We start from the raw sequence: 13,482 nt of genomic DNA on the forward strand, positions 1-13,482 counted from the left end.
TATCATGTGATCCAGCAATCCCACTTCTGGATTGATATGCAAAGGAAATGAAATCATTCATTTGTATTCCTATGTTCATTGCAGCATTATTCACAACAGCCAAGGTATGAAAACAACCTAAGTGTCCATCTATGGACGAATGGATAAAGAAGATGTGGTGTGTGTGTATACACACACACACACTATAGAATATTATTCAGCCTTATAAAAGAAAGAAGTACTACCATTTAATATGGACGAACCTGGAGGGCATTATGTTAAGTGAAGTAAGCCAGACAGAGAAAGACAAACATGTCACGGTATCACTTATATGTGGAAGCTTTAACAAAAGAGTGGAACACATAGACACAGAGTAAAATGATGGTTGCCAGAGATACGAGGTTGGGGAAATTGGGAGGGGTTAGTAAAAGGGTACAAAACTTTCAGCTATAAGATGAATATCATCTGAGGATCTAATGTACAACATAGTGACTATAGTTGGTAACACTGTATTGTATAATTGAAATGTGCTAAAAAAAGGTAAATATGTGAGATGATGGATGTGTTAATTAACTGGAGGTGGGAATCCTTTCATAATGTATGTGTATATCAAATTATCACATTGTACACTTCAAATGTGTTACAATTTTATTAGTCAATTATACCTCAATAGAGCTGAAAAAAATTAATGCCGTTAAGAAACAAGTAGCTTAATGACAAAAAAAAAAAAAAAACTAAGACAAATATAATCTAAGGACACGACATCATTAGAAGTTGCTGCATCCACTTTTGCTGCCATAAAGGCTGGCCAACATAAAAGGAGTGTAGTGTTGAAAGAACCACAGAGAAATGGGGTTCAATCCTGATTGCTTCTAAACTTGGGGTAAAATGTGACCAGAAGATTTACATACCACTCTTCTGTTCATTTGTGTGAACCAATACATTTTTCTACTTAAACTAATTGGGGTTGAGTTTTAAAAATTATTATTATTATTACTTACAGGGGGAAAAAAGGCCATACTAATATAAAGAGTTGTAGAGTTGGGAATGAGGGAGGAGTTGGAAAAGATTTTTATTGAATTTCTTAGGCATCACTTTTCCATGTAGAAGGCAAAACATATCAGTAATTTTGGCAAATAAGAGTATGCCTTATTCTAATAGTTTAAAAATTAAAGAGGTTAAAAAGTAAGAGAGGTTAACGAATTAGAGAAGGCTCTGGGAAAGCAACAGTGATGAGCCTAGAGGATACTGTTAGCATCTTCCCAGTGTATCCATCTATGTATAAAAATGGTCAAAATGGGCAGGAGAGATTAGGCATCTGTATCTGCTCTTTGTATGACTATGTATGTGGATGTTTTCTTCATCTTCCGTCAATTTGCAAGATCCCTTTTCTATCACTACTGCTACTTTTATATTCCTGAAGTTTTCTTTCTCTTTTCTTTCTCCCACTGGAAAACAACCAAACCCCCTGGATATGATGCCTGAAAAGGGCTTAAAAAGGTGGACAGTAAAGAGTATGGGGTGACTTGCTGGGGCAGTAATGCTCCTCTGCATCAAATGCCCCATTTTGAGAGGAAAAAAAGGAAGAGCATACTGTTTGTAGGGGAGAAAGAATGCAAACATAACATAGCTCAAACCTGCTCGTGCAGCTGCCATTTTCTTGTTTCGCAGTTTGTTCTCCAAAGCTTGCTACATAATAAAAAATAGTAGAGAAGAAGAACGTGAGATTTCCTGATGTGTTCTACTACTTGACATTAATAAAGACAAATATTTCTCTGAAATAAATTGTATCCTACCTGTTTCATCTTCTTTTTTAGATCCAGATTTGCTGCCTTCTGGCCTTTTGCAGTAGAATTGAGATAATAGATAGTCAAACTAAATTAAAAAAAAATAAAATAAAATTTATGGTATTTTTCTGTTCCTCAAGATTCTTCTTAAATTTACATTAACTAAATCATATAATGTTGGCACTGGAGTGACTTTAAGGTATTTTCTACTCTGAACCTCTTTTGTAGATAAAAGCCTGAAGTACAGAGAGGTGAAGAAGTACATTCAGAATTCCACAGCAACTGGGGTGGACCTGGGAAGCTGGACCCCCAAGGCTCCTCCTCCACAGCCCAGGGCTCTGTCTGATGTTCCTCACTGCCTAATTTTAGGTTCTTCTTGGAAATGTATTAACATCACTTTAAGTTATAATTGAAAACACCATTTCAAATCGATATCAATGGCATCCAATAGAACAGAAAATCTCTTGAAGCTTAGGGAATGTGTGGAATAAAAAGGAAACTGACTTTCCACTTTAAATTCCTTCCTTTGGCTTTTACAACTAAGACCATAATCCTCATCGTCATAGTTAATTAACATGGCTTTTTTTCATCCATAGAATGTATTGTTTGCATTTCTCTCTCCTTCACAAGAAACTATTTCATAAAAGAATAGTCCTGGCATTTAAGTGACATTTCTAAAAAGAGCAAATTCCAGCCAAACGTTTTTGCAAAAATAAACATGTTCATCTTCACAAAGCAAAACAAAGAAAGAATGCATTTAAAAAACAAAACAAAATGGGGCTTCCCTGGTGGCATGGTGGTTGAGAGTTCGCCTGCCAATGCAGGGGACGCGGGTTCGTGTCCCAGTCTGGGAGGATCCCACATGCCGCAGAGCGGCTGGGCCCATGAGCCATGGCCGCTGAGCCTAAGCGTCCAGAGCCTGTGCTCCGCAATGGGAGGGGCCACAACAGTGAGAGGCCCGCATACCACAAAAAAAAAAAACCAAAAAACAGAAAAAAAACATAACTGGCATTGCCCTTTATTGCAAATAACTGGTTACTGAACACATTTCCCCTACTCACCAACATGCCAGATCATAACCTTTATGAGCCATCTGCTGCTAGCAACAAGATTATTGATATCATTTCCACTGGGTTTATTTCTTATACAAGTGATAGGATTTTGAATGAAATTACATACATGAAAGCATCTGGTGTAATATCTGGCATGAATTAGGTGTTCAATAAATATGGTGTGTCTGTGTATTGTAAGGGTTTTCCTAGAAAAGTGCCGGCATTTGGAGGAAGAACTCAAAGACCTCACAAGTCATTTGCAATTCTGTAATTCTCTATTTATCCATCACTTTTTTTCTACCTTGAGGTGCACCTTCAATGAGTATTCTTCATAGATCATTTTTTAGTCTCCAAAGGAATGAAACCGCCTGCAGGGAACTAGCTCAAACTCTACTCAGTTACCCAAAAACCAACCAAGCTGATGTAATATGATTCATTGGGGAAATTCAAAATGCTTGTAAACATTCTCTAATTAAAGGTAATAAAAAGCCAAGCCAGGACTGCCTGGTGGCGCAGTGGTTAAGAATCCGCCTGCCAATGCAGGGGACACAGGTTTGCACCCTGGTCCGGGAAGATCCCACATGCCACGGAGCGACGGAGTCTGTGTGCCACAACTGCTGAGCCTGTGCCCTGGAGCCCGTGAGCCACAACTAGTGAGCCTGCATGCCACAACTACTGGAGCCCACGTGCCTAGAGCCCATGACCCGCAACAGGAGAAGCCACCGCAATGAGAAGCCAGCACAACGCAGCGAGGAGTGGCCCCCGCTAGCTGCAACTAGAGAAAACCCATATAACAAAGACCCAACGCAGCCAAAAAAAAATAAATAAATTAAAAAAAAAAAATCCAAGCCAACTGTATGGGCATCATAAAGTGCTGAAGATGAGAACTCAGTATTTGAAAAATCAAATCAGTAATAAGCTGAATTTCGGGTTTTAAATCAAAACGTCAGAACTAAAATCATCCTTGTGGGACATCTATTTGACCTTATATCATGCCAGTTTCCCTCTATCAGGGGTTGTCAAACTATGGTCTCTGGGGCAAACCTGACTCCCAGCCTGTTATGTATGGCCCATGAACTAAGATTGGTTTTTACATTTTAAAATAGTTACATAAGTACTTACATAATATCCTCAATTTTGCCTCTTGGACCACAAAGCCTGAAGTAACTACTATATGGTCCTTTAAGGAAAAGTGTGCCAACCCTGGGTATGGACCATCTCTGACAAGTGGCTTCCAGTTCTTCTGAGCATTTCCACTCAGCCTGAACTCAGTGTTTGGTGCTGTAAATGAGTAGGTGGGAAATAAGTGGTGGGGAATAAAAAGACATGGGTTTGAATTTACCTATTAGCCATTTGATTTGGGGCAGATCTTCCATGTGCTTTCAATAATATGATTAATGAGGCCAACTTCTTAAGGTTATTGTGGAAATTAAATGAGTTAATATATGGATCGTGCCTGGAACAAAGGCAGTGTTCATTCCTCTTCCATACCCCTGGGGCAGCTTATTAAATCTTTAATTAGTGGCATTAGAACAATGTTGCTCCTTTGCTTAAAAATAAATCTCTCTCAATAAGTCAAGAATATAGTCATAAAATCTGACATTGTTTTGAGTGTGTGTGTTTTAAAACAAGACCTCCTTTTTTACCACGAAAAGGCCTTGACTCCTAAAAGCCACGCTCTCAAAAGCCACTGTATTGTAAAAACACTAAGAAGGAAAATCACTTCCAGGGCCATCTGGTGAAACATGCTGCATCCAGCAAGTCATTTTCTAACACATCTGCACCAGAGATTTACTATCAGATTCTTAATGGCACCCCATGATCAAGGTTCTGTACTACATAAAATAATCTGTTTTACTATTTAATTATCCCTACAGGCTATTAGCTCTCCCTCAAAGAAAGCATCATGGTGTAAAGGGGTGAGTGCTGGATTTACTGTCAAAGCCCTACTATTGTCATTTTTGATGTATTCTCACTGAGGGAAAAATCCCTTCCCTCCTCCAAGTCAGTTTCTTAATTTATAAACTTGAAGATGACACCTGCCCTCACTGATGTGGCTTGTGACCACGACCATCACAGAGACGATCCTAACAACTTGGCCCAGAACCCAGTTCATTTACTTAAACCACTGGGATTTCTCTCCCAATCTCTCCCTGACATTTCCTAGTTTTACCTTTATTTAAACAAATCCAACCCTTTGTGTCAGCTTTGTTCCACTAAAGTGTCCACGAGGGTGACTTCATACTTGCCCTCCTTGACTGAGATCAGTGGCAGTTCTAGACTTTTTATTTAGGAAGGCCTTGGGGTTTGAAAGGAAGGACTGGGGCACTTTTTGTAGCTCTTCCATAGGAAGCATATATATATATATTTTTTTTTTTTTTTTGCTTAGAATGTAAGTTTACCTGTGGTGGCCAAGACTCAGAAACCAATGAAAGTAATACAGGAACAAAAGACCCCTCTCAAGTTCCCCTTTGGATATCATCTCTGACTTCGAAAGGATAGACTAAGTGACCTTTCCAAGACCCTTCTGGTCCTCTGATTCTATCATCATGGGCAGACATAGTTATTAATGGCCTTCTAGGAAGAAGGACAGGGTAATTTCTAAGACCCCTTAAGCCTTTAGCCCTGAAATATAGCCTATAGGGCCCTCAAGGGGAATATTAACTTAGAGGCTCATCACTTCTGTGTATTCACAGCCATATGCTTTATGGAAAAAAGGTGGAGGTCGGGGGGTGGGGAGGAAGCTTGATGTGCTGATTAGATTTAGTGTTTATGTTTCCCTTGCTGTAGCTGTTTACTGATAATTATTTTGGTTACTTGGGAAACAAATCTTATAATCCTAGGCAGGCAAAGACAGATGCAGATGGCTGTAAATTACATGCAATAGGATCAGAATATGGCTCATGAATTTTAGCCTCTCACCACCACGTAATCAGTGCTGAATTGGTTAGGTTACAGCACAACCCCTGGGGAGAAAGAGAGTTGAAAACGCTGAAACTTAAAAGGTGCAGGAAGAACATTACAAAGGCTCTTTCTATGAGGAGGGAAAGCACATACACCATAACCAAAATAACAGCAATAACTAATCCAGGATTAGAAAGCTGTCTCAAGATCATTGCCAGCCAGCTTGGAAAATCATGTTCCAGTGTCTCTCCGATGACTTCAAACATCCTATTTTTGCCACTGAAAAAAAAAAGGAGAGAAGTTCATTTAAAACAGATGTAAAAACCATGTTTATAGCAAGATGTAAAAACTATGTTTATAGCAAGAAAACTAGAAATTTTTCTCAAACATTGCCTAAGTACTCTTTCAGGTTAGAAATCTGATGTTTAGCTACAACTCCTGACACTTTGGCCTCATACTGTCAACAAATGGATAAGATATGAGAAATGTTATGCCAACACAAACACATAGTCAAAGCAGTTAGGAAATTAACCACAGCATTAGGAGAAGATTTAAAAAAATTTTTTTTTTGGAGTATAGTTGATTTACAGTGTTGTGTTCGCTTCAGGTGTACTGCAAAGTGAATCGGTTATATATATATAATCCACTCTTTTTAAGAATCCTTTCCCATAGAGGTCATTATGGAATATTGAGTAGAATTCCCTGTGCTATACAGTAAGTCCTTATTAGTTATCTATTTTATATATAGCAGTGTATATGTCAATCCCAATCTCCCAATTTATCCCTTCCCTCCAGGAGAAGATTTTTTAAAGCTATATTTCTAAGATTTGGGTTACTTGGGAACAAATATATTATATAAAATATAAATATACCTTATATATGTATGAAAATATATTTTATAAATAGCTTGTAAGTCTACTCCTCAGCAGCTGTTCTTATATGAGAATACTTTCTTTGGGCTGAACAAATAGTGTGCTCAGTTTTTTTAATTAGCCTTGGAAATGAGCATAAGGAATAGCTTAATGGCATAAAATCCACAAATAATCTAATATCTCTTTCCATGTTATAGCTTCTATCTCATTTTCCACCAGACCTCTTTCATCTGAGCTATTAATAGGTAACTGCACTGAATGCTGAATCCTTTCTCTCTCAGTATTTCTTCTGGACGGGCCCTAATGAATACCAGCTAAGAGCAGAAAATGGGAAGAGAAAGAAAACAAGCCTAAAAAGCAAAGGTCCTGGGCTTCCCTGGTGGCGCAGTGGTTGAGAGTCCGCCTGCTGATGCAGGGGACACGGGTTCGTGCCCCGGTCCGGGAGGATCCCACATGCCGCGGAGCGGCTGGGCCCGTGAGCCATGGCCGTTGAGCCTGCGCGTACGGAGCCTGTGCTCCGCAACGGGAGAGGCCACAACTGTGAGAGGCCCGCGTACCCAAAAAAAAAAAAAAAAAAAAAAAAAAAAAAAGCAAAGGTCCTTAGTGAGTTTGTTCTCAGCCCCTATAAACTAGAGAAATGAGAGCAGGATGTCTGTCTTAACTTGGTATATAATATTCAGCATTATCAGGTAACACCCATCATGACAAATTATTTTTTTCTGTATATACATATTGATTCTACTATGAAATGATGTAATTTTCAGAGAAGATATTGCATTATTTATCAGCAATTTGTATGTATCATGAGAATAAAGGTTGGCATAACACTGAGTCAAATATTTTGGCTTCACTTTTGGTTTTTGACCTTTATACATTCTTAACTACTAATTGAACATGACCCACAAGTTCCAGATCAGATTCTTTTCTCTCCAGTATCTTTTAATAGACTGAGAGTGACTTCAAGTATCTTGTCAGGAGTCACTGGACTACAGAGGTATAAATTTTGCTTCACAAATTATAGATCTACACGCTAATTAGCAAGACCTATGATACATAAGGGGGGATGAAGCTTACTGACAATTTAAGATTATATCAACCTATTGTACTAAGGTTTCTCATTCTTCATCCATTCTAGCTGACCATGCTTCATGACCATGACATATGGAATACAGCCAGAATGAGGAGACAGGCAAGGAGGATGAGAAAAAATGAGACAATCCACCCCACCTTCTCCAGCCTCTAGGGCTGTGTTTGATGAATGTCAGAATGAGGGAACTGGAATTTTACAAAATCGTCCCTACCCACAAAGGTCTTCTTTGCATCCAGTGTATGAGAAATGTGAAGTTATTAGTATCTCTGAGGATTCTTGGGTGCTTTTTCCAGGATAGGTCTCTTACCAGGAGTCCAGATCTTTTATTATACACAAACTATAGAAGCATCTACAAATCCTGGCACTCCCTTTTTCTGACAGGTGAACCAAAGTATGCATATTCCCAGAAGTCCTTTCCAGCCTGTTGCGAGTATACAGCCAAGTGAAATGTTACTGAAGTTAATCTATAGCTCTCTTGGGCATAGCTCTATCCACCCTAATTAGAATAGTCTATGTCTGTCTTTTCAGCCAGACCGAAAGGTCCACCTGGCCAGAATCAATGCCCAATGTACACCTACATCTCTTCTAGTGCTTAGTGCATGACAAACAGTCATTCTTCATTCATTAACTCAAATTACGGCCAACACTCTACTGTGTTTTGACTCACAGGGATGAAAATATTCTGTCCCTAAACTCTAGAAGTCAGCTACACTATTAAGAAAAATCAACACATCAAGTGAGTAATGTAATAGCAGTGTCACAATATAACATAAACCTATACATGTTATATGATCTCAGTTATTTTAAAAATCTGCATAAGAAGAAAACCAGAATACAAAATGCCAAAAAAATGTTGAGAGTTGTTATTTCAGGTCTTTGGTTAGTGTTTATTTTCATGCGAAAATTTCTATAATTTCTGGTTTTTCTAGGATAAACACGTATTACCTTTGCAGTTAGATGAAAATACATGAAGTTATAATTACCATAATGTTAGCAGGGAGGTGTGTGAGAACCTAGAGAACTACAAATTGTCCAGAATTATTAGTGAGGGAGCTGGGGGAGAAACATCAAGTGTCAGGAAATGTGGTAGAGCAATTAGAAGAATTTTCTTCATCTGGACACCAAAGAAATAGTTTTTTAATTGTCAAACTGTTAAGGTAAATCCACTTAATAGCCTACTGGAATAATTTTCTGGAAAATTCACCCTCCCTAGCCAGTTCTTATGAAACCAGAACAAGCTAGACTATCTCATCAAATTGCTTTGCAGAATGGGTCTTCTAAGGTATTGTAGCCACCTTACCTGAAAACATACATGCACCTGGGAGAGCCTGGCCATTACTGTGCTTTCCCTATTAACCTACCTCAAATGCACGTTTACCAATTTGCTGCCCACCCAGGTGCCAAGTAGGGTCAGATACACTTCACTAGGCAGGCTGGTCAAACCACCTCAAACTCAGGGTCCAAAAGGATGGCAAGTCATGAGTCTCCTACTAATATATCCTTTCTCACCTCACTACCAAGGCAGAACAATGCTTAAAGCTTTAAAATCTAGAGAATAAACCAAGTATACATTCTTTTGCTCCAGGAACAACAGACTATCTAAATAGGACAGAGATACCCCTTTCCCAATACTCTACTGAAAATATTTAAATTTCCTTGATCTCAAAATAGTGATATACATGCTGCTCATCTGCCAAAGTTTGCCAATTAGGAAACAGTTGGTCAAAGTCAGATACTATGTGTTAGACACAGACTTTTATTCATTAAAATCATAGTAACTCAGTGTGATTTAAAGAGAGGCAAAGGAGTCAGGATGCAAAAAGCTAAAATGTGCAGTCATGGTACGTGACTAGCTCAATGATATTTTTAATATTAATGGACCTTTGTTACCACCACCCAGCTCCATGTTGACCTTGTGGGGTTTCCCTGGCAGACAACTAAGTTCCTTTGATATGTTTTTCTGAGAAGGACCCACTTCCAATTAAAAAGTTAAAAGCACATCTAAAACTTATCCTGGATATTTAGTTGTGTGGGTAATTTGCAATTAACTAAAGTCTTTAGATGACTTGTCTCTTGAACTTTGTACCCTGAGCTTTATTAAGACCAATTGCTCTTTCAAAACTGTAGTTTCATATTTAGCCTCCAGATGTCACTGTCTGCATTATTTACTTCCCCCCACCTGGGTGGGGCGGGGGAACAGGACTTGTCAACTTCAGCTTCCTTAATATGTATGACAGAACTCCAGCTGTTTTTGCACAATCAGTAGGCTTAACATTTTCTTTCTTTATGTCCAGGAAAGCAGTAATAACAGACTATTATTAGAATGAAAATGCTTCTTTTATACTTAAGTCTGTGGGCAAAGAATATTTTGACTTTAATTTAATAACTTGGGTCTGACAGCATGAAGGAGAAATTATACATGTCCACTATTGCATCATGCTTGTCATTCACATGGCTTTTTGTATTCACATTTTCCCACTGAAAAGTAGAAATAACCCAAATGCATGCTGATCAGTGACTCAACAGGTAGAGATTCTTGGGCGGACTTGTGGTAGAATGAAATCTCAATCCTCCAGATCTGGAAACTTTTGCTTTCTTGGTAAGTGTCACAGGGAATGCTGTCATAGAGAACTGTAGAAAAGTATATTTCTAAGTTGGATCAAAGAGCCTTCTTGACTCTTTATGACTGACTTGTGTGATTTATTCTTGTTATTTGAGGAGAATATACACGAGGAACATCCTTAATTTTTTTCCTAGCATGTAGATTTGGATTATAAATTATGTGACCCTCTTTATATTCATTATTATCTAATAATGATCCCATTTCCTAGGTAGCTTGTGGAGTCATCTTTCTTTTTTCCTTCCTCCCTCCCTCCCTTCCTTCCTCTTTTATATTTTCAATTAGGTGGTTCATGTGAAAAGTAACAATAGCTTCCAATGTCTGAATGAGATGACCTAGCATCAGGAAAATGTTCATATCCAGATGAGTGTAATCAAACCTTGCTCTTCGCTAACTCCGTATACAGAAATAGCTCAGATTCAGTGTACATATTTTACACGGACGGAGCCTGGAGCAGTTATTTTCCCTTTTATGATTGCTAAGTGAGAAAATATCAATAGACGGATCTTGCTTAAGAATTTCCATGTCACATAATGAGCCTGAATATCTAAAAGAGCTCAATTCCTACAGACCAAAATGTCACTGTTTGGGGGGAAAAAATAGCTTATACGACGAGTGACCATTCCCATCTCCACCCCTGAAAGAAAACTTTGCCCAAAAGAAATTGCAAAGGCAAGAACCTGAAGGGGCCACAGTCGAAAGATGGTGGGAGGGACACGATCATGTACAGGACGGGCATGGTGGACAGGAAGAGGATGAGCAACAGCATCCCCAGATAGAAGTTATTCGATCTGGAAGCTTTGAAGACCCTCGCCTCAGGAACGTTGCAACACATCACAGCCCAGCCTTGGAAGTACATGGATGTGTGGAGCCGAAGGATATTGATGCCTGGGAGGCTGGGAGCGAAGAAGGAGCCCATCCTGGAAAGAAAAACAGAGCTCTGCTCACCATGGAGCTTCACGCCCCAACAAAGTCACACAGTCCGTATTTATTTTACATCATGCTTATTTGCCAAAGGCAGAAAATGTGTTTGCCACTTTCAATCACGTAAACCCTTCATGTTAATAAACTTAACTAATTCTATTTCCTGTACACATTTTACTATCTCCTGTACACATTTTACTATCTTCCCCATTATTGCAGATATTGTGTACTGAAGTCTTTCACAGAAACTCTGCTGATCGCTAACTATATCCACTTATCATTAGTAACTTTAAACTACAACAGACCAAACAGTGTATTACATTTGTTCTACTTCTCTCTTCTACTTGTAAAAAAAATTTACTTTCCCCTAATATTCATATCGTTAATATATCTAAAAATTTCGCTTTAAAAAAAACTTCCCCCCAAAATTTTAAAAATTAGCTTTTTTTATAATTAACCCTTAAAATCACCCATTATATTCAAATAAACTGCATATGTGCATTAATTATTTTGTCATAGCTAATTAATTTTTACTTAATGAAAGAGAAAATGTTAAAGTAAGTTTTTCTGATGTTATTTTCTATTTGTGGCCGTTATGGTATTTTAGAGCCAATGGGAATTATGTATTTGTGCCTCACAAGATACTATGTTTTGTTGATATTCCATTGTAAGCTTTATGTGTTTATGAAATGAAAATTTGACACATCCATTTAATTTAGTTTATCTGTTTACTTTCTTATTTTAGCTTGTCCAGGAAATCCACTGGTCAGTACATGAGATTTTTAAAAAGTATTTTCAAATGTCACTTTTAAACAGGAACCATTTGGGTGAGGTCACCCTTACTTGACAGCTTCAGTGGTTATTATTTCAACAAAATAAATTTCAATTTTCTTTGATGAGAAAATCCATCAGCACCATAATGGCAATTTATTAATCCGAAACTCAAAAGAGGATACATGTACACTTATTTCAGAAGTATAAGCAGAATCCTATCTTTTAAACTGTCCCAAATATAATAAAACCTTCAGCAATTCTAGTTAGGGTTTGCATGTTATATTTCCTGGTTATGTAGAATAATTTTTTAAATCAATCCAATGTAAATTTGGTATATTATGGAGGGCGGGGGGTTGAGTTAGATGAGGAAGTTAGTTTTGGCTATAATTGAACTTGTGCAATCCAACATTAAACCATTTCATTGAAAAGTGCTAATCTGCTACAGTTTGTGCTGTGTTGTTGATAGGTTTCCATACAACAGATCTGAAAAACATTTAACATACTGAATTGACCATAGATTTTGTAGAAAGTTAAACTATTAAAAAAATGGTATGTACTTTGGGTGATGATGATTTGTCCATGTAGGTTCATCAGTGACAACAAATGTACAGCGTGGTGGAAGATGTCAACAGTGGGAAAGGCTGTGCGTGGGTGGGGACTGGGGGTATACGGGAACTCTGTACTTTCCACTCAATTTTGCTGCGAACCTATAACTTCTCTAAGATATAAAGTTCATTCGTTTTTTTTTAAATGAGGGTAAACTTTGGAGCAATACTGTGTATCTTGGTTACAGGATAGCAAGAGAGAATCTGGAACCCCAGAAACATGAGCAAGTAAGGGAGTGACAGTCCGAGCTGAGGGGTCAGAATTACAAAGCACTAGATTATATTCCCAAATGCCAACGTCTGTAATGTAACATGCTTGCAGATGATTGTGCCTGCCCCCTTCTAAAAGTCAGGCTTGGCCATGTGATTTGTTTTGGCCAGTAAAACAGAGATAAAGATGAAGTGTCTCACTACGGGATGGAAACTTTAATAGCGCTGTAGGGTTTTTTGTTCTCTTCTCTCTCTGCTCTGACCAGTGATGTTCCACATGGATCCTATTCTATCACAGTCTATGACTCCACAGTGAGAGTAACTAACATGAGCACAGTCCTTTAACAACTCACATTGGACACATGGAGTAAATAAGAAATAAACTTTTCCTTTTCTAAGCCACTGAGATTTGGGGGTTTGTATTTAATTGCTGCACAACCTAGTCTATCCTAAGATACAGTTTTGCCTAAAGCCACATATATGTGTACCTATACATAGGCATGCGTTGTTTATCTGTATGCACACATATGGACACTCATATATGTAAGTGCATCTATAGATAAATAAATTTCAGAATTTCAAAATAAATATCACATAGGCATTTTGAACAAATGACTCAAGAACATTATCCTAGAAAAAGAGATCCCGGCACAGTGATATCTGAA

General features: G+C 38.1%; 1 protein-coding gene across 2 annotated transcripts in view; it reads right to left on the minus strand.

Annotated features, from left to right (window-relative positions):
- TMC1 (transmembrane channel like 1) overlaps positions 1-13,482 on the minus strand; it is a 142,158-nt gene that overhangs the window by 2,084 nt on the left and 126,592 nt on the right. For both annotated transcript variants that reach the window (XM_082842148.1, XM_082842149.1), the window contains 4 exons: positions 10,985-11,224; positions 5,876-6,001; positions 1,776-1,854; positions 1,617-1,668 (listed from right to left, as the gene is read on the minus strand). In XM_082842148.1, coding sequence (XP_082698274.1) covers positions 1,617-1,668; positions 1,776-1,854; positions 5,876-6,001; positions 10,985-11,224 — 497 coding nt within the window. The remainder of the gene's footprint in view (positions 1-1,616; positions 1,669-1,775; positions 1,855-5,875; positions 6,002-10,984; positions 11,225-13,482) is intronic.

The sequence above is a fragment of the Leucopleurus acutus genome (genome assembly GCF_964270905.1).
Source record: "Leucopleurus acutus genome assembly, chromosome: 7".
NCBI classification, from domain to species: Eukaryota; Metazoa; Chordata; class Mammalia; order Artiodactyla; family Delphinidae; genus Leucopleurus; species Leucopleurus acutus.